We start from the raw sequence: 17,747 nt of genomic DNA, 5'->3' as shown, positions 1-17,747 counted from the left end.
AACTAAAGGCCAGCAAATACTCTTCCAACTCTTAAAAAAAAATAAAATAGGCTGTTCTCTGTTATATTTGCAGGAGACTGATTTACAGCTCTATGCCTTTATGACTCTTGAATGACTTCATGACTGTGGTAGAAAAACAACCTGTGGAAATTGTGTGTCCTACCATAATTCAAAGGGGACAGCTACATTGCTCAGGGCTCCAGTCTGCTTGGATACTGGTTGTACATAAAAATTATGGGAATAGGGAACTTTAATGTATATTCATCAAGGCAATCCTTGTGTTTCTGGGAAGCTAATAATGTGACTTTTTGGGGCAGATTTCATACACCAGCTGCAGTAAGTATTCTCCTACTGCTTTGGGCATTTTTATAGCTGTCACAATGTTGTGACAACATTGTAGATAGCTACTTTTTGTGTTAAAAGCAGCCTAGACACAGCAGCAATGACTGCAATTCAGGCTAAGTCCTAAATATTTATTGGCTTCCTGGGTAGATTTTACAGCCTTCACTGAGCTGCAGGCTTCTATGTCTAGGTTGCTGTCACTATGGAAGATAACTGGTTTTAAGATAATTCAGGTGTGTCTACACTCACACACAACACTGACAGCAGCATTAACACATCATTTAGTATTCCTGGAGTTTGCATCACTCCAGGTGTGAGTGAGGTTGTGTGCCATCTGTTAGCCACATACAAACCAGAAACAGCTTTAATATGTGCTTTAAAAGCCAGGGAAGTACAAAGCAGCTGCCTCCATGTTTCTCAAGGTAGGCCATTTTTATCCAGAAAATGGTACCTTCTTAGACTGTACCACATGGACAAAATTCTTTCTCCTCTGTATCTCTGAAACGTGAGAAACAGTCTGCCTCAGGCACTAAAAGACAATAAACTACTCACAGGAAATCCAGTCTTTAGGAAAGTGTTAGGATTTTGCTGGTGGCATGGTCTCAGTACCAGTACAAGCTAGTCAAGAATGTGAAGTCTAGTAGAGCAAAAATTATGCTGACCTGTCAAAGTACTTCCTGTTAAGCTCCTTCTTAGTGAGCTGTTGTTTAAATTGACTTTGGAATTTGTTATTAGCTCTTTTTTAGTAGAAGAGTGGAGTGTTAGTTCAGCTGTAAATGAACATGATTAACATGGAGACTGCAATCTCCATCCTTAAGCATATGGTTATGAGCAAGTTTGTTCCACTGCAGGGGCATGGTAGTGTGTGTGTATCTCACTGCCCTGTGCTGTGGGGTCAGATTTAAACACTCCATGATTTGCTTCATTTGTTACTGGAACTTGAGATGCAGTAATTTGTGGTAGCAACCAAAGTGGCAGTTGTGGATTCTAGTTTTCACTCATTCTGACTGGTACCTTCCTTCTTTTCTTTCTTTCTTCATCATGCAACATTGAGCTCTATTTACTCAGCTGTGGCCTGGAGACAGGAAGGAGCAACGTGGTCATGCACCAAAACTGCCCTTGTTTATTCCCAGCAGCTCTTGGCAAACAATGTGGTACATGGGCAAATGTAATTTTTCTGCATGGTCTTCACTGACCTTGCTGTAGGGCATAGGAAAACTGTGATCAGAGTAAACTGAAGACACCTCCTAAGGTCTGTGGTGATCCCACTTCCTGTATAAAAGGTACCCAACTATAGCCTGAAAAATTGGTATGATTTGTTGGTCAGGCGCCTGGGGTGACTACAGGCTGAGTTGTGTTATAGCCTAAATAAGTCTGCCTGTGTGCTTCACTGAATAATTTGGTGCCACTTCCCCAGGCTTTAGAAACAAAGTGTTTCTTTAGAGCAGGAACTTCTCTGCACCACTTCAACTTTATGGGCAGTTTCTAGTCTAAATGGACCATTTGCCCAAAGATTGAAACTGTAATTAATTCCACTTTTATTGACGACAAACTTCATTCTCTAACATGCTGGTTTGCGGTGGATCTCTGCCACCCTTTCCCAAATTCTTTCTGATCAGACTTCTGCTTTTATTCTATATTGTTTTGTTGTTTTATGGTGGAGGTGAAAGGATAATGCTGTGATTTGGTAAGTAGACAGAGAAGAAAAAGACAGCCTGAATTATTACAAGTTTTTGAACTATGTTATTTCTGCCAAGTGAGAAATCTCTTTTTATACCTCACAACTAATGCTCTCTTAGGGCCTAGTTATCTTCTCAAGCTGCTTTTGTCTCTCAATCAGACAGGGACTGAGAAAAAAGTGCAACTTTCTTTGGAAACCTCATTATTAAAAAAAAACCCCAAAACCACAACCTCAAACTCCTTTACCTTCAGGGAGAAAAGAGACTAAAAACCAAAATTATTGAAAAGGGCCGTAGCTGATTAAAGCAGGCAGAATATCCTTCTAGAGCCTGTCTGTTCTGAATGTGGGAAGGATGCTTTGTATACTGCTGGACACCACTCTGTGGAAGTCTAAAAGGGATCAAAGAAAAAGAACAGATATAACTAGGCTAAGTGGTGAAAGAAGTAGAGGGTAAGATAAATGTAGTTATCTGTTAAGTAGATTGAATAAGATACAGTAAGATACAGTAAGATAAATGTAGTTATCTGTTAAGTAGATTGAATAAGATACAGTATGAGGAAGGGGTTATTATAATGATCTGTTGACGAATGAAAGAAAAAATAATAACAAGCAAGAGGCGTTAGGATACATAAATAGGAATTTTAATTTAAGCAAACAAAAATAGAAATTGAGTATTGCATAAAGTTTCCAGTTGGTGTGATTCCTTCAGACCAACATCTAGACTTTTTAGCAAAGATCAGAAATTTATTGTCCATCATTATTCAAAGCTAGATTTAGAATTCCTTGAAGAGTAAGAGGTCCATGCTGTCCTGTTGACTTATGAGAAAGGGTCTGTTTCAACAAGAGCTTTTATTTGCCCGATGTTCTCTGTTTTCCTGGTAACCTGCTTCCTGTGCTGGGCCTGTGGAAAATCACAGAATCACAGAATAGTCACTGACCACAGTGGGTCATTTGGTCCAACCTTCCTGCTCAAGCAAGTTCATCTAGAGCACATGACACAGGATTGCATCCAGACGGTTCTTGAGTATCTCCAGTGAGAGAGACTCCACAACCTTGTTGGACAACCTAGTGCATGGTCACTCCCCCAAAAAAGAAGTTCTTCCACATATCCATGTGGAAATTCCTGTGCATCTGTTTCTGCCTGTTGCTTCTTGTCCTACTGCTTGGCACCATCAAAATGAGCCTGGCTCCATCCTCTTGACACTCTCCCTTCAGATACTGACAGATATTGATGAGGTCCCCTCTCACTTGTCTCTTCTCAAGGTGAGCAGGCCCAAGTCACTCAGCCTGTGCTTGTAAGAGAGATTCTGCAGACCCTTAATAACCCTTAAAACCCTCCACTGGACCTGCTGCAGGAGCTCCACGTCTCTCTTGTCTTGAGGATCTCAGAACTGGACACAGTGCTTCCCATGTGGCCTCACCAGGGCTAAGTAGAGGGGCAGGATCACCTCCCTGGACCTGCTGGCAGTGCTCTTCCTAGTACACCCCAGGATACCATTGGCCTTCTTGGCCACAGGGGCACTGCTGGCTCAGGGACAGCTTGTTGTCCATCAGGACCCCCAGGTCCTTCATCACAGAGTTGCTTTCCAGCAGGTCAGCCCTCAGCCTGTGCTGGTGCATGGGGTTCTTCTTTCCCAGGTGCAGGACCCTGCACTTGCCTTTGTTAAATTTCAGTTGGTTCCTCTCTTCCCATCTCTTCCACCTGTTGAGGTCTTTCTGAATAGCAGCCCAGGTGGCCAAGAAGGCCAATGACATCCTGGCCTGTATCAGCAGTACTGTGGCCAGCAGGACCAGGGCAGTGATTGTTCCCCTGTACTCAGCAGTGGTGAGGCCACAGCTTGAACCCTGTGTCCAGTTTTGGGCTCCTCACTGCAAGAAAGACATTGAGGTGCTGGCATGTGTCCAGAGAAGGGCAGTGGGGCTGGTGAAGGGTCTGGAGCACAGATTTTAGGAGAAATAGCTGAGGGAGCTGGTGTTGTTTAGCCTGGAGAAAAGGAGGCTCAGGGGAAACCGTACTGCTCTCTACATTCACCTGAAAAGAGGTTGTAGAGAAATAGGGATCAGTCTCTCCCTCCAAGTTACAAGGTTAGAGAAAATGGTCTCCAGTTGCACCAGGGAAAGTTTAGATTGGATATTAGGAAAAATTTCTTCCCTGAAAGTGTGGTCAAGCATTGGAATGCTTCCCCCTACCCCCCTTCCCTCCCAGGGAAGTGATGGAATCACCATCCTTGGAAATGTTCAAAAAACATGTAGATGTGATGCTTAGGGTGTGGTTCAATGGTGGACTTGGCAGTGTTGGTTAATGGTTGGACCTTGCTGATTCTGTGATTCTAAGTTGTGGCTCTCATCTGAAACAAGGTTAATTATTTGGATAAGAGTCTAATGAAGACTAACGTGTGTCGCAGACATCTTTTTATGAAAATCCTTTCTTAGGATTTTTTCTTCCTGAGAAGCTGAGAGGCTCCAGGAACAAAATGTAAACAATGGTTATCTGCTGCTGTGGAATGCAACAGGTGTATCCATGATTGGTCTCGTGTGGATGTTTGGATTTAGTGACCAGTCACAGCAGAGCTGGCTCTCTCTCTCTGTCCGAGCCAGCTGCCTTTGTTATCATTCTTTTCTATTCTATTCTTAGCTTAGCTAGCCTTCTGGGATGAAACTCTTCCTTCTATTCTTTTTACTATAGTTATAATGTAATATATATATCATAAAATAATAAATCAAGCCTTCTGAAATATGGAGTCAGATCTACGTCTCTTCCCTCATCCTGAAAACCCCTGTGAACACTGTCACAAACGTGTTTGTGGCAAAAGAACGTATGCTCTGTACCTCAGTCCTGCTGTCAGTGCCCTTGAGATCCCCTCCCTGACTACTGCTTGGCTCTACTTCCACCTCTGGCTCTTTCTTCCATACTTTGCATTATTCTGTATATAGAAGTACTGCAAAATTGCTGCTGTTCAGCTAGTCTTCTTCTTAGCTCCAGTCCACAGCCTTTTGGACTGTGAACATACAATCATGTAGGGCTTTTTGACATCAGGATGTTTCCATTCCCTTGGGATCCCTAAGCTTCCCCAAGAGTCACCTCTTTTAGACTCCTTCTGCTGAGCCACAGAGTTCCTTCTTGACCAGTCTTTCACAAAGCTGCTCTCTAAAACATGAATCATTTGACTGGTTTTCTGTGTGTTTTGGATCTTTGTTCTGTGCTTCCTATAATACAGTGACCAGATTTGTACACATTATTCCAAAAGAGACCATCCAGCTGCCTTACTGAATGCCAAAGTAATAACGTCTGTGGTTTATACTCTGTAGCCTTCCACACACAACCAAAAAACCTTGTTTGCCTTTGTTACTGCTGCCAGATGTTCTGTGGATGATTTTCAAGTGTATTGTGGGGAATGTCACCATGCCAGTGAATTTCAGCAAATTTAAGCAACTTTGAAATTATTCCTTTTTCCACATGGTTATATTCAAGTAAAACCAAACTGTGTTCTCACTTGAAACTGCCCTGTTTTGGTTACCCGTTTTTCACACTGAATCACTCACTACCTGTTACCAGTTTCTCTGCAGGAGCCTGTACAATAGGATTTTCCCTTCATCAGGCCTCTTTCAGATGGTGCTGGATCTCCATCTAAAGAGTTCAGCTCTGAAAGTCTAGGGAACAGTTATACTGTCTTTAGTACTCAGACTGCTTGAATTGGGAGTAAAGGGAATATGAGGCTTTTTTCCTAGAGAGGCAGCAAGGGGAGGGAACAGTCTATAAAAGTCTTACAATGTTCTCACCTCTCTTTTCCTGCAGATTTGCTGACAGCACAGGAATACCACTGCCTGCTGCAGTTGCTCTGCCCTGACTTCCCAATGGAGCTCACTCAGAAAGCAGCAAGGTGGGTCCTCATCTCTCTTTAAAGGCAAGATTAATCCTACATGCATGGACTTAGGAACTAGACCTGGTGAGTAAAGGTAGGGACAGGAACCTTCAGCTTTTAAGGTTTTGGGGAAAAGAGACACCGTCTTTTGAGGTTAAGAACAGGGTGTTTCTCTAACAATGTGAAAGAGTATATATTTAAGATATACAAAGGCTGAAATATCAATGCAGAATGCTGCTGTTGGCTCTGTGTTGAGATGAGATGCAGATAAAAGAATGTTAGCCAATATGTTTTTAACTGACATGTTTTTTAAACTCTATTTCAAATACTGTTTACCATTCTAAAATGTGTTCCCCCTTGCCCCAGCTTCTATGGTTGATAACATTTAAACACACTAACCTCTGAAAGATTGCCAGTGTTTTAAAGTATGTTTGGTAAGAACAAGGCGGCTACTCTGTTTGAAATTTTATTTTAATCTAGACAAGGCAAAAAGCAGATAGCTGGCTCAGGGCATTGATAATGTGATATGGAGTATTTTACTGATGGTGCTTGCTGATTCCAGTCCAGCCCGGGCAGCTGATTATTAACTATCTGATATGGAAAATGTAATAAGGTACACACATCTGTTCAGTTGCTTGTCGCCCAGTGCCAGACTAAGAAAGAACACTAACCCTGTGGCAGAGATATGTCTGCTGCTTCCTTTCATGGAGGTACACAAGCACCAGTCCCATGTGCTGGTGTGTATTTCATAGGGCTCCAGCTGAACTGAGCAGGAATTTGTGATGGTGCATGCAATGAAGGAGACTTCAGCATATCTACACATGTTGTGATGTTTGCGTCAAGGAATTCAGTCCACAAGGCTGCTGTAAACTAGAGGCCTCATTCAGGGGCCTGCTGCACTGTTGTGCATGTGTTGTAGAGATGGACAAGCTGGCTTTGGGAGCAGGTGTTGGAGAGATATGAGATCTCTGTTAGAGGCACACAGGCTCAGGTGGGGGTGACCTTACTCCTGCTTTTGGCTGGCTAGAGATTTACTTGCTCATTGCTAGCTCTGTAACAAGCTAATCTAATTGAACAATTTTAATAAAACTTGTCATATTTCTAAACCATTTTTCTCTTTGCTTACAACTGTTGCTCTTGTCCTTTTTCTGGTCTACGCTTCCCATTGTCCTCCATGGTCTCTGCCTGTTAGAAGGGTGAGCTCTACAGACTTTATTACAGCACCAGTTGACCTAGTCTTTGCAAAACACCAGTGTCACATGCAAACCTGGAGACATTGTTCCTTCTTCAGTCTGCACACCCCAATTGTTGCTAATTTTCTTCTGAAAAGAATTAAATCAAGTAGCAGCCGGAGTCGCCAGAACATTCAGTGATACAGGCAGGACCTGCATTGATAGTGCTGTGGAGAGGGCAGTCATAGCTGTAGCCTGAGTGCTGCGCGACTGAGATGCTCTCCCAGCACGGTGCAGTCCACTCATGCAGGAGCTGTTGCTGTGCTCTGATAACAAACAATAGGACTAAGATCAGGATATGTCAGAACATTAGAATGGAGGCTACAGCAATATAGGTTTTATTCACGTAACATCAGAGAGCTCTATTTTCCTGTTCCTGGTGCAGAAGCCATATCCAAAAAATGAACTCGGATATCTGTGTCTCTGAGATTTCTTGGATTTTTTTTTTTCAAATGGTTATAGCCATTAGCAGATTAAAGACTTTAACCTACAGAGATACCTTTGATCTTCAGAGACACCTTTGGCTTTCTGAATCTTGAAATTGCAGGACAGAAAATAAAGGAATTTTTTTCTGGTTTATTGTCATGATTTTAAGATCTGTACCTGAGCACTGATTTTTCTATTGTAAGGGAAACACAAGAAACTCACTGCCCACATTTGAGTAGTGACAGCCCAGTAGTTCACAGCTCCTATGCTGTTTTATTTGGCGTGTGAGCTCATGTTGCAGTGATCAGTACTAATGGAACTGGGGCTTGCAGTTCAGTACTCATATTATTAAAAGATTGCCTAAGAGTGCAGACTGTTTTTTATGTTTTGCATGTTTTGCTTATTTTTGCCTCCATGTGTCAGTAAATAAACCAAGTCTCTGAAAACTCATTTGAGCCAGCCTGGCTTTAAGACAAATAGTGTCTTTAATGGTAGCAGAAAATGGTAAAAGTGCTTTCAACTTGCCTGGTCTAGAGTTCATCCTGGGAACATCCTGTCTAGTCTGGATTTCTGAGATTTTAACCACAATCAGGAGACCATAAAGTTTCTCAATTGGCACAATAGTAAGGCTTTCCTGCCAACCAAACCCACTTGACCCCTGAAAAACCACTGTACCCTCTACCAGAATGCCTCAAGTGTAGGCATTTTTCTTCAGTCCTTTCCAAAGTTCCTCCTTGATTTTCGTTATTCACTGAGTGCCAACCACTAACTTTTTTAATACATCTGTGGCCTCAGGATTTGAATTCTAATTTGGACAAGAAAAAAAAATCCCTTGAAATATGAGATACCTGAGGATCTCTTTTGAGTTGCAGCTCATACTTTCAGATTTTGCCCTCAATTTTGGTCCTGCTGTCTGTGTTACAGTCCATAGCTAGGTTTTTCTCCTTACCAGATATTTCAAGGAAGAGGTGCAGATATGTTGCATATGATGCTCTCTCAACTTCCGTGAGTGCTTAGTCAGCTGGCTATGTGGTGGAATTGCCAGCTGCAGTCAATCTCCTCATAAATGATTGTATTGGATTTAAAGACTTCTCAACATTTCCGGCGTGCAAAGCCCTGGGCCAAGCAGAGTCAGTAACCCAGCACCAGAGTGCACCTGCTTCTATTTAGATGCTCCTCTGTCACATATGTGCTCTACAGGCTTCCTCAGAGGCTCCTTGCTGTCTTTAATAGCAAAAACTGTCCAGCAAATTCTCATACTTCTGCAGACTTTCTCATGCTCTCCTCTAAGTAAGAGACTGGAACTTGGTGCTGCAGAGCAATGCCATTGACCAGAGTTTTAGATTTAACAAGTGAAATGAGTTGCTTGTTAGGAAGGTGATGTAATATTGTCTTTCTGCATAACAAATATGTAAAACCACTCTCCACTGTTGTTTTCCCTCATCTTTGAGAAGAAAGCTTCGGTGCTTTGAGGGTATCAGGGAGACAAACCATCATTTCAAAGGAGGGAGTGCAGCTCATCAGTGATGTGGCCAGTTGCATTTCCAGTGCTTAAATAGTGGTTGGAAATGCCAGTGGCTGAGCAGTTTTGCCTGAGAGATGAAGATGCTCTGCCTGCCAGCTTCAAAGCCATTTCCTTGATGTGGCCACTGACAATCTCAGTAACATGCTTATTAGTGAGAATTAAGAACTGAAGCTACTGCTTCTTTAGACAGGAGGAGAGGAGGCTTCTGGAATGTAATAAATAAATCAGAAGCACTTTGACATCTTCAAAGGGTTTTGTTTTAAATACTGGTTTTTCTCCTGGGGACCCTCTTAGCCCCGGTCTTTCTTCTTTGAGATAATTAATTCAAGCTGCTCTACATGTTTGATTTTGCCACAGTGAACAGAACTGGTCTGAGTGGCAGGGAAGTCTTGCAAGATCCTATGTTCTTCTAGGTCAGCCTCCCACACAGCTCCCTGAAGTCTTTTACATGAGACAGAACAGTGTTTCTCCAGCAATGTGTTTAGACAATTGATGCTGCGGGATTTGATGTGCAGATTGCATCTGGCCCTGTGTTCAAAAGGGTCCTTTTGGGTGACCCATACTTTGGCTGTAATGAACTGGCAATACCCATATGGCACAGTATGCCAGATGCTGACTGTACAGGCTCAGTAGACCTAGATCCAGTTGAAAAGAAATACCAATTGCCTTTCTTTAGCATTGCCTTAATACTCTGTTTTTTTTCCCATCAAAGTGGAGTATTTTCTTCTCTTTTATAGTCTAAGCTGTCATTGTTTAGATGAGTTTGATTTTCCCCACTTCAGCAACTGACCTTTTTATCCTTAGGCAGTGGTGGCAGTGACCAGAGTATTGTTTTTGTTTTCATTTTTGCCCTGAAATCCACAGGTTTTTTCCCTGAAAGGAAGAGCTGGACTTTGCTATCACTTATATTTCATGTTTATGGCCTGTGGCTGGTATTTTCCATATTGAATATGCTTCAAAATAGGGATGCGTGTAGCTCCCTACATGCACCAACGACTTAGCAGGGACAGAGAAGACTGTCCCTGGCCCAAGAAGTCTTCAGTTGCCATGATATTTGACTTGATAGTCAAATGATAGACCTATTATGAAAAGAGACTGATTCTTTCATCAGGAAGCGAGGATAGGATGTTCACAAAGTGCAGTTAGGAAGCTGAATGTTGGTGCAATGTTATTTACTCTGTAGTCAAGTAGAGTTTGTTTGAGTATAGATGGTGAATTGCAACTGTTGTGACCTTTATGAATCTGAAATATGTCCCGGTTTGATGAAGTCTGATATACAGAGGAATAGCATGAGTCTCATTCTGCTTACACCAGTTTACTACTTGTGTAACTGTCCTGTCTGTAGTCACATTTAGTCAGAAGCTGACTTTGATGATCCTTGTTGATCCCTTCCAACTCAGGACATTTTACAATTCTGTATAACCATGTGAACCAGCCTTGCAGTTTTTGTACCACTGTTTGTTCCATCATGTCCACCAGGCTTTGAATGTCACACTGCTCTGTTCACACTGTAGCTGAAGTGTGTGACTGACATTCAGGATCTTCTCCTTGCTTCAGGTTCTTAAGCTGCCTTCAATTGATATTAGGGCATCCACATCCATGCAGTAATGGGTGTTCCCATTTCTCTCTCCTAACTTCTTATACTGGGCCACTAGCAATCCTCAGTTGCCCATAGTTCCTTGGCTGCACTTTCTCAAGGTCTGGGGTTCCTGGTTACAGACTTTAGTTTTTTTGTAAATGCTAAACTGTTTCTCTCTTATCATAGGATTGTGCTGATGGATGATGCAATGGATTGCCTGATGTCTTTTTCTGATTTCCTCTTTGCTTTCCAGATCCAGTTCTACTACTCAGGTAAATTCTGAGAACCTGTTGACTTCTCCCCCTTGTAGAATTACAACTTTACAGCTTCCCAATCTTTGCACTTTTCTGAAATTTGAAAGGATATGTTTTTTTTTAAAGAAAATATATAGCTAATGGACTCTACTGATGAAAAGCATCACAGATGTCAAGAGATTAGGAGACTTAATGAGGAGATGCCAAATTGTTGTGAATAACGACACACCCGCAACTGCTATGTCTGATGAATTTATTTGTCTTGGCCTTGAGACATGAATTTCCAGCTTTATCTAGACTATGTTAACAGCTAACAATTAGCTTTTACTAGGAACATTTTTTCCCTTTCTTTAAGGCAAATATTCAATCCTGCTGGATAAAACATAGGAAAAGCCTACCAGCTGGTGCCTTTAAAGGAAAAGCAGCTGGACAAATGGATATAATTCTTCCCCTTAATATTTGCTCAACTATGGTTTCAGTCAGAGAGTTTCTAAACTGGGTTTAGGGACCCTCAGTGGACTCCACTCCTAAGAACTTCTCTAGCCTCACCTTGAAATCACATAAAATTGTAACCTCCACACCTTTTGACAAAGAATTGCACAGGTTTGACACCTGTCCTGTGAAGAACCACCTCTTTTTTTTTTATTAGAGACCCCCTAGTTGGAAAGCAAAAGGAACAGATAATCCATATGAATAGTCTTCACATTGTTGGATATTTATTGTATTCTATCCCACTTCCTCAGTCTTAGTTTTAACTAGATAGGATACTTCTAAAAGTCTTGGCAGGAAAAGTACAAATCAAATAATACTGGTTTGTGTGAGTGTGTTTCCTCATGCTCACCCACACATATACATCTCTAAAATCCCCAGGTATTTTTAAACTTCAGGAGACAAGGTGGAGAAACTTGGATGAGCATTCAGGTGCTTGTCCTCTATGGGGAGACTGCTTTAAAATACATTGTCCTGTTGCCCTAGCCCCTCTAAATTGGGACTGAGGAACGAGAATCTCATTCAGGACAAAAAGAGGGCGAATAGATATTAGATGTGCTCCCAAGCACCGGCTGGTGTGCCACTTCTCATCTCCTGGCACACAGCACTTTTTAACATAAAGCTCATGGATTTCTGTGCACTCACACTGAAATGGCTCCCTCTGATGGACGTAGCTCACAATTGGCCTTGACCAGGCAAAACGGGCCAGGTTTGGATGCACATAAACACTGGCTAGAAGCTGTTGTGAGCATAATCTGTGGTCAGAGAGTAAACTTGGGTGGCCTTCTGATCTGATCTAACCTGTGAGTTCCCATCTTTCTAGCAGTTAGGAGTCTGCTGCTATCCCTAATACAAAAATCTCTTTTTCTCAATAGTTCTCTGTATATTCTTCCCTTGTAACTCCGCTGTACATATCACAATTTTGTCCATGAAACCTTATTATAAAAAACCAGTTCAAAATGGTGATTTTGAGCAGAACCAGGCTTGTAATGCCCTTAGTCAGGGACAGAAAATGTGTTTGGAAAGTTTTCTCTGATATAACAAATATTTCCATTGAGCTGCAGAACCTCAGCACAGCCTCAGGGCCTGCTGACTTCTGACTTTCCCCTCCACCCACCTCATGCACAGCATTGCACTTCCATTCACTTGGAACTTAAATGCCACTGGAGTCCTGACAAGCTCATTCTTGTGTACACACTCTCAGAGATCCCGTCCTGCTCACCCAGACACAGTGCACACACACAGCATGTCATGCACTCTCCCACCAACCCACACACATGCAAACCTCTCCAAATGGAATCTAGATTTGTAAACTGCTGACCACATCCATAAACAAACTTGTTTAAAATTAGATTCCTGCAGTAAACAGTGGGTAGTATGAGGAGCCTGGGGAGAGGCTTTCTGCCAACTCTAGCCTGACCTGCCCTGGCTCTTCTAGATCCTGTGTTATATTTACTTTGGAGCAGCATGGAGGCAAGCTGATATACAGCCTGGAGCCCTAACTAACATGCTCCCTTTCCTCCTGTTGCAGTTCAATTTAGTTTGCTCCCAACTTGGATGAGTTCTAAATCAGTGGCAAGAGGTGGAGAAGGAAAACATTTTAGACTTCACAAACTAGTTTTGTGTTTTACATTAGCTTTCACACTTCACTGTTTTATTAGTGTGCTAGCTAGCCTTTGTTCCCTTGAGATGAATCTTTGCAACAGAGTGAGTAACGTTTCATAATCATCCTAAGAAGAACTTCTATGGAAACGGCTGCATGGGCATGCATAATATCTGTTCTGAACATGCAGGATCCTCTAGAGTTGTGTTTATTTCCAGTTAGTGCTATGTACAGCACAGAACAACAGTTTAAGCCGCAGTCTGGTAGGTCAGGAGGATGCTTTGCTGGTTACAGTGCTGAGTTTTAAACAGCTTTCTGTTCTTTTAGAGTTCCTGGAAAGTGTGGCTGCCATTTATCAAGATCTGCTGGCTGGTAAGAATCCAAATACTGTGATTGTGCCAACATCATCCTCTGGGCAACATCGGCAGCGCCAGCCCCCAAATGACTGCAACCCACTTGAAGGAGTAGAGGCATCTCTGTTCTACCAGTGCCTGGAGTCCTTGTGTGACAGATCAAAATACAGGTATGAATGGAGTCTAAAATACAAATTTGAAGTCTCTGTCTCTGCAGACCCTTTGTATGGTTGGAACTTTGAAGAAAGAGAGGCCTTTGAACAAGCTGATATTCCCACATGGTTCTCACTGAAGAAGTATGAAGGGAAACATCATAGCTGAACAGTTTTAACCAAATGAGAGAAACAATTTCATGGACCAAAGAAACATAGGGTTTGAACTGATTCTTGAAGTAATAGATGGATTTGGGTCTCTGCTCTCCATCTCATTTCTGCATTGACACTTTCATCAAGGAGAGATCCATCATGAGTTTGCTAGAGGGGATAAACAAGTGCAGTTGCATTCTTGGGAGTTGAAAGAGCCCACTGGGTGGATGGAGTATGAAGCCTTAGTACCTAGGAGAGTTCACACTGTCAGTCTGTACCTGAGCCTGTGTTGGAGCTGGTTTCCAGCTACAGATCAGGCACAAGACTGGCTTTAGTTCAGCAGAGGATGGAGCAACACCAGACTTTACTGTATAGCTTTGACAGATACTTTGATCATATTCTCACTACCTGCAAGAAACTTCGCCTTCCTAGAAGGTCATGGTCTAGAAACACAAAATAACTCAGGACAAGTTCCAGCTGATTTCTACTTTAGGTTTCCAAATCCAGATTTCTGATCCACAAAATAACTGCTGAGCTGCTGTCCAGTGCTATAGATATCTAAGCATGGAGATCATGGGTTGTTTTATTCTTTTAAGCAACAAAAGCTCTACATTCCCTGTATGTCCTGAGAACTTCAGATGGGAAGAGTACTGTGGGCCCATCTGGTAGGTCAGGCTTTGCACAGCACTATGAGGGGAACCATTCCTAGCCTTTCATGTAGTAGTTCAATACTCAGGCTTTGGTAACCACTTCTGCCTGAGGGATCACCAGCCCACGCCCACATCTTCCGGGGTACCACTACACCATTGACTGTTCAACACTTCCTCTTTATGAGGCAGTTTGATTTTGCGTGAAATCCTTCAAGGAGTATTGGTCAAGAGCAAGAATCACCATGGAGATACTACTTAGAACTCAGGACCAGGGACTAAGGTGAGTGTAGAAGAAGGGGATATGCTAATTTAGTCCTCAGCTAAATAGTGTTCTCTGACATATTTAGGCTATCATTGGAGAGGTTTTCTTGCCCCTTGGATGACTATCACTGATAATAGTGTGATAACAGCATTGCTGAAAGTGTTCAAAAATGTGTAGATGTGGCAGTTAGGAACATGGTTTAGTGGTGAACACAGCAGTGCTCCATTAACCACTGGACTTAGTGGTCTTAGTCTTTTCCAAACTTAACACTTCTTGGAAAGTTTATTGACTTCTGAAAGCAAGTATTTCCCAGAGGATTTTTCCCAGAGGAAAAAACATGCTGAGTTGGGATGTGTATGCCTCTGAGCGAATCTAGGCTTTTCTAACTGTCTTTGGAATAAAGACAGGTAAAACTGCTCCTAGGGATGTCCCCCAGGCAAAGATCTTGCTTAGCAACTGGGGAGCAGATCCAGTGCTCAATAAGCAAGCTGGTGGCTCTTCATTTTAAACTGAGTCAGGGCAACCTTACAGTGTTAGACCAGGTGAAAGGGTTTATTTCTTGATTTTGAGCTGGTCTTAGAAAAAAAAAGATTATAATTTAGAAGACAAGATGATCTCTGTTTCTCTTTTCCTAGCTGCCCACCTTCTGCTCTTGTGAAGGAAATGCTGAGTAGTGTGCAGAGAATGACCTTCTATGGATTCCTTATGGCTCTTGCAAAGGATCAGGGCATCAATCGAGCCCTAGGTAAGACTTCTCTAAATGACACAGCTCTAGATTTTCAGTCATTTTGTATTTCTGTGGAATTTCATTTGTAATTATAACCCATATTTTACACTGTCAGGAAGAGAGTGAGGGGAAGTTTTTAATATTTTTGTTGCTGGATTAACTTTAAAAACATAACACTGTGCCTTACTGTCTGCCTGAAGCTTTGGAGCTTCCTCAAGGCCTACTGAGTTGAGGTGCCATTCTATGTTTTAGCCCTTTGTGCTCGTGCAGATTTTAAATGGCTGCTCTCATCTATAAGGAAAGAGAGCACACCTGATGGAAAACCTCTGGTGCCTCCTTGGCTAAAAGACTAAAAGCCCAGTCTTTCCCAGCTCTTCCCCATCTTCCCTCAAGGCGGTGTGATCTTGCTAGTAGCTACTTGTGGCGTGTTGAAAATCTGATCATAAAACATAAACTGCTACAAAAATCTGTACCACGCTGCTGTGGGAACCACAGGGATTACCAACCAGCATCTCACTGCTTGTGTCTATGTTGTGCTGGCTTGGAGCAGGGAAGCAGTGTTACATTGGCCAAGGACAGTATGTAATCCATCCATAATTCACCCACAGTTTCATATTTCCCCCATATGCCTTGCTTGTGCTCTTCCTCCTCCTACAAAGAGGAACAGAAATGGCTTTTCTGTTTGACAAGACTGTATCCAGGAGATAAATTTAAATGGCAGGAGCAGGAAGGGAGGGCTGTGTGTGGGGGTGTTCCCAAACACTCATCTTCATTCAACAAAATGGCCATCACCTGGCCATTAAGGGTAGATGACTCTGTCTGTCTTTGGGTAAGTGTCCCCTTCCTCTTCTTCTGGGCCTGAGTATCTGCCAGTCCCTAATTGCAAAGACAAAACTCAATGAAAAGGTGTACCTTGCCTAAGGGCTGCTTCTTTTGCTCAGGTGTGTGCCATACTACAGTAAAAGTGTCTTCCCTGGCTGAACCCCTTCTTACAGCAAACCATTTAAACTGCTCATGTTCCTCTGGGGCAGGGCAGATTATATATCAAAGGTGCATGAATACACCCCTGCAATCCCCTCTGAAAACAGGCTTAGAAAGCAGTGTATTCACTGGGAGGAAGGTGATGCCTGGATGGCAGCAAGCAAAATCTTTTTTTCCTTTGCCCTATGAAATCCACTTCTAGTCAATCATAAAGAAAACAGATGAAAATAAAAAATCCTGCCCACAGCCTCCATTGTGCCATCTACAAAGTGAGTGGGTTTTCGTTTCCATTAATGTAGGCCTGTCCTCTGGCCCTCTGCCAGACTCCTGCTGAGGCCTCTCTCAGAGGAGGGGCAGCAACCACAAGTCTGACAGGTGCTAGCGTTTTTGGCAAGGAAAGGAGGATTCTTTTCCTAGTGTCTTTTAATCTCTCCTGAAGGGTGATTTCAATAGACTTTGGTCTGTACGGGATCACAAGCTGCCCACAACCCTTCAGCGAGAGCAGTTTCAGGCAGAGGAGGTTTTGGTCTCACAAAGCCAGCAGCTCCTCTTGAGGAACAGAGATAGAGATTAAAGCAGCTTGCTCAGGCTGGGACAGTTCCATTGAGTGTGCCAGGCAGACTGGAATCTGCTGTGTATCTCCTGTCAATGTTGATTTGTGAATTCTTCAAGTGCCATTTATCAATTCTCCCAAGTAAATCCTGTGCCCTAAAGACATCACTGTGCAACTACAGAAATAAGCTTTAATCATTTATTCTTTTAATTGAGCACACAAAAAGAAGCAGACTGGGACACTTCCTTGGATCTCCTGACACTGTTTTGCAGTTCATTTACAGGAGGAGTAGATCAAAACCCAAATAAATGGGGGAATTAGTTCTGGTCTGAACTTTAGCTTTCAGGCACTCATTGCTACATTTTTGATGACTGCTGCCAGCCTGCCTCTGTGGGACAGGTGGCTCTCCAGCCTCTCCTGCATGAGCAAGGTATCAGAGCCAGCAAACGTATTTGTGTTTCCATGAGGAATTCAAAGCCCCTTCCCAAAGGTATTGAGTGTAGCACCCAAGTCTCCTGAAAAACCTTAGAAAGAGCATTCCTCACTGTACTGGGTATAGATTATCAAATAGATTTTTTTGCCCTGGTGTGCAGTGGTACTCTCCAGGCTCTGGTAGGCAATCTCTGTGCTGTTCTCTGTAATTTCTGTGCTGGCTGATCACACTCTCCCATGACCCCTATACAAGGCGGAGTTTGTTCAGGAATTAGGAAGGAGGGCTTTCCTAAGAGCCCCATCTTCCCTTCTGGCTCTGCTAAGGTCCCAGTATTTTCAGAGAAGAGCAAGGATTATCAATCAGCTGTTCCAGTCCTAAACTATATCATGTCCTTCGTCTGGAGTAGGGTTTCTAAAGTGAAAAGAAGCATGAACACGTTGATCTTACACTGAGAGGGTACCCAAGCACTGGCCCAGACTTTCATGCTCA

General features: G+C 42.7%; 1 protein-coding gene across 1 annotated transcript in view; it reads left to right on the top strand.

Annotated features, from left to right (window-relative positions):
• Window positions 1-17,747, top strand: part of CSTPP1 (centriolar satellite-associated tubulin polyglutamylase complex regulator 1) — a 79,773-nt gene that overhangs the window by 59,434 nt on the left and 2,592 nt on the right. Inside the window, exons 4-7 of the mRNA XM_036384696.2 lie at window positions 5,820-5,904; window positions 10,835-10,920; window positions 13,322-13,517; window positions 15,200-15,309. Of these exons, the coding sequence (XP_036240589.1) occupies window positions 5,820-5,904; window positions 10,835-10,920; window positions 13,322-13,517; window positions 15,200-15,309 (477 nt within the window). The remainder of the gene's footprint in view (window positions 1-5,819; window positions 5,905-10,834; window positions 10,921-13,321; window positions 13,518-15,199; window positions 15,310-17,747) is intronic.

Source organism: Molothrus ater, chromosome 6 (assembly GCF_012460135.2).
Source record: "Molothrus ater isolate BHLD 08-10-18 breed brown headed cowbird chromosome 6, BPBGC_Mater_1.1, whole genome shotgun sequence".
NCBI classification, from domain to species: domain Eukaryota; kingdom Metazoa; phylum Chordata; class Aves; order Passeriformes; family Icteridae; genus Molothrus; species Molothrus ater.
Note: the sequence above shows the minus strand (reverse complement) of the source record. Positions and strands in the feature narration are given on the sequence as shown.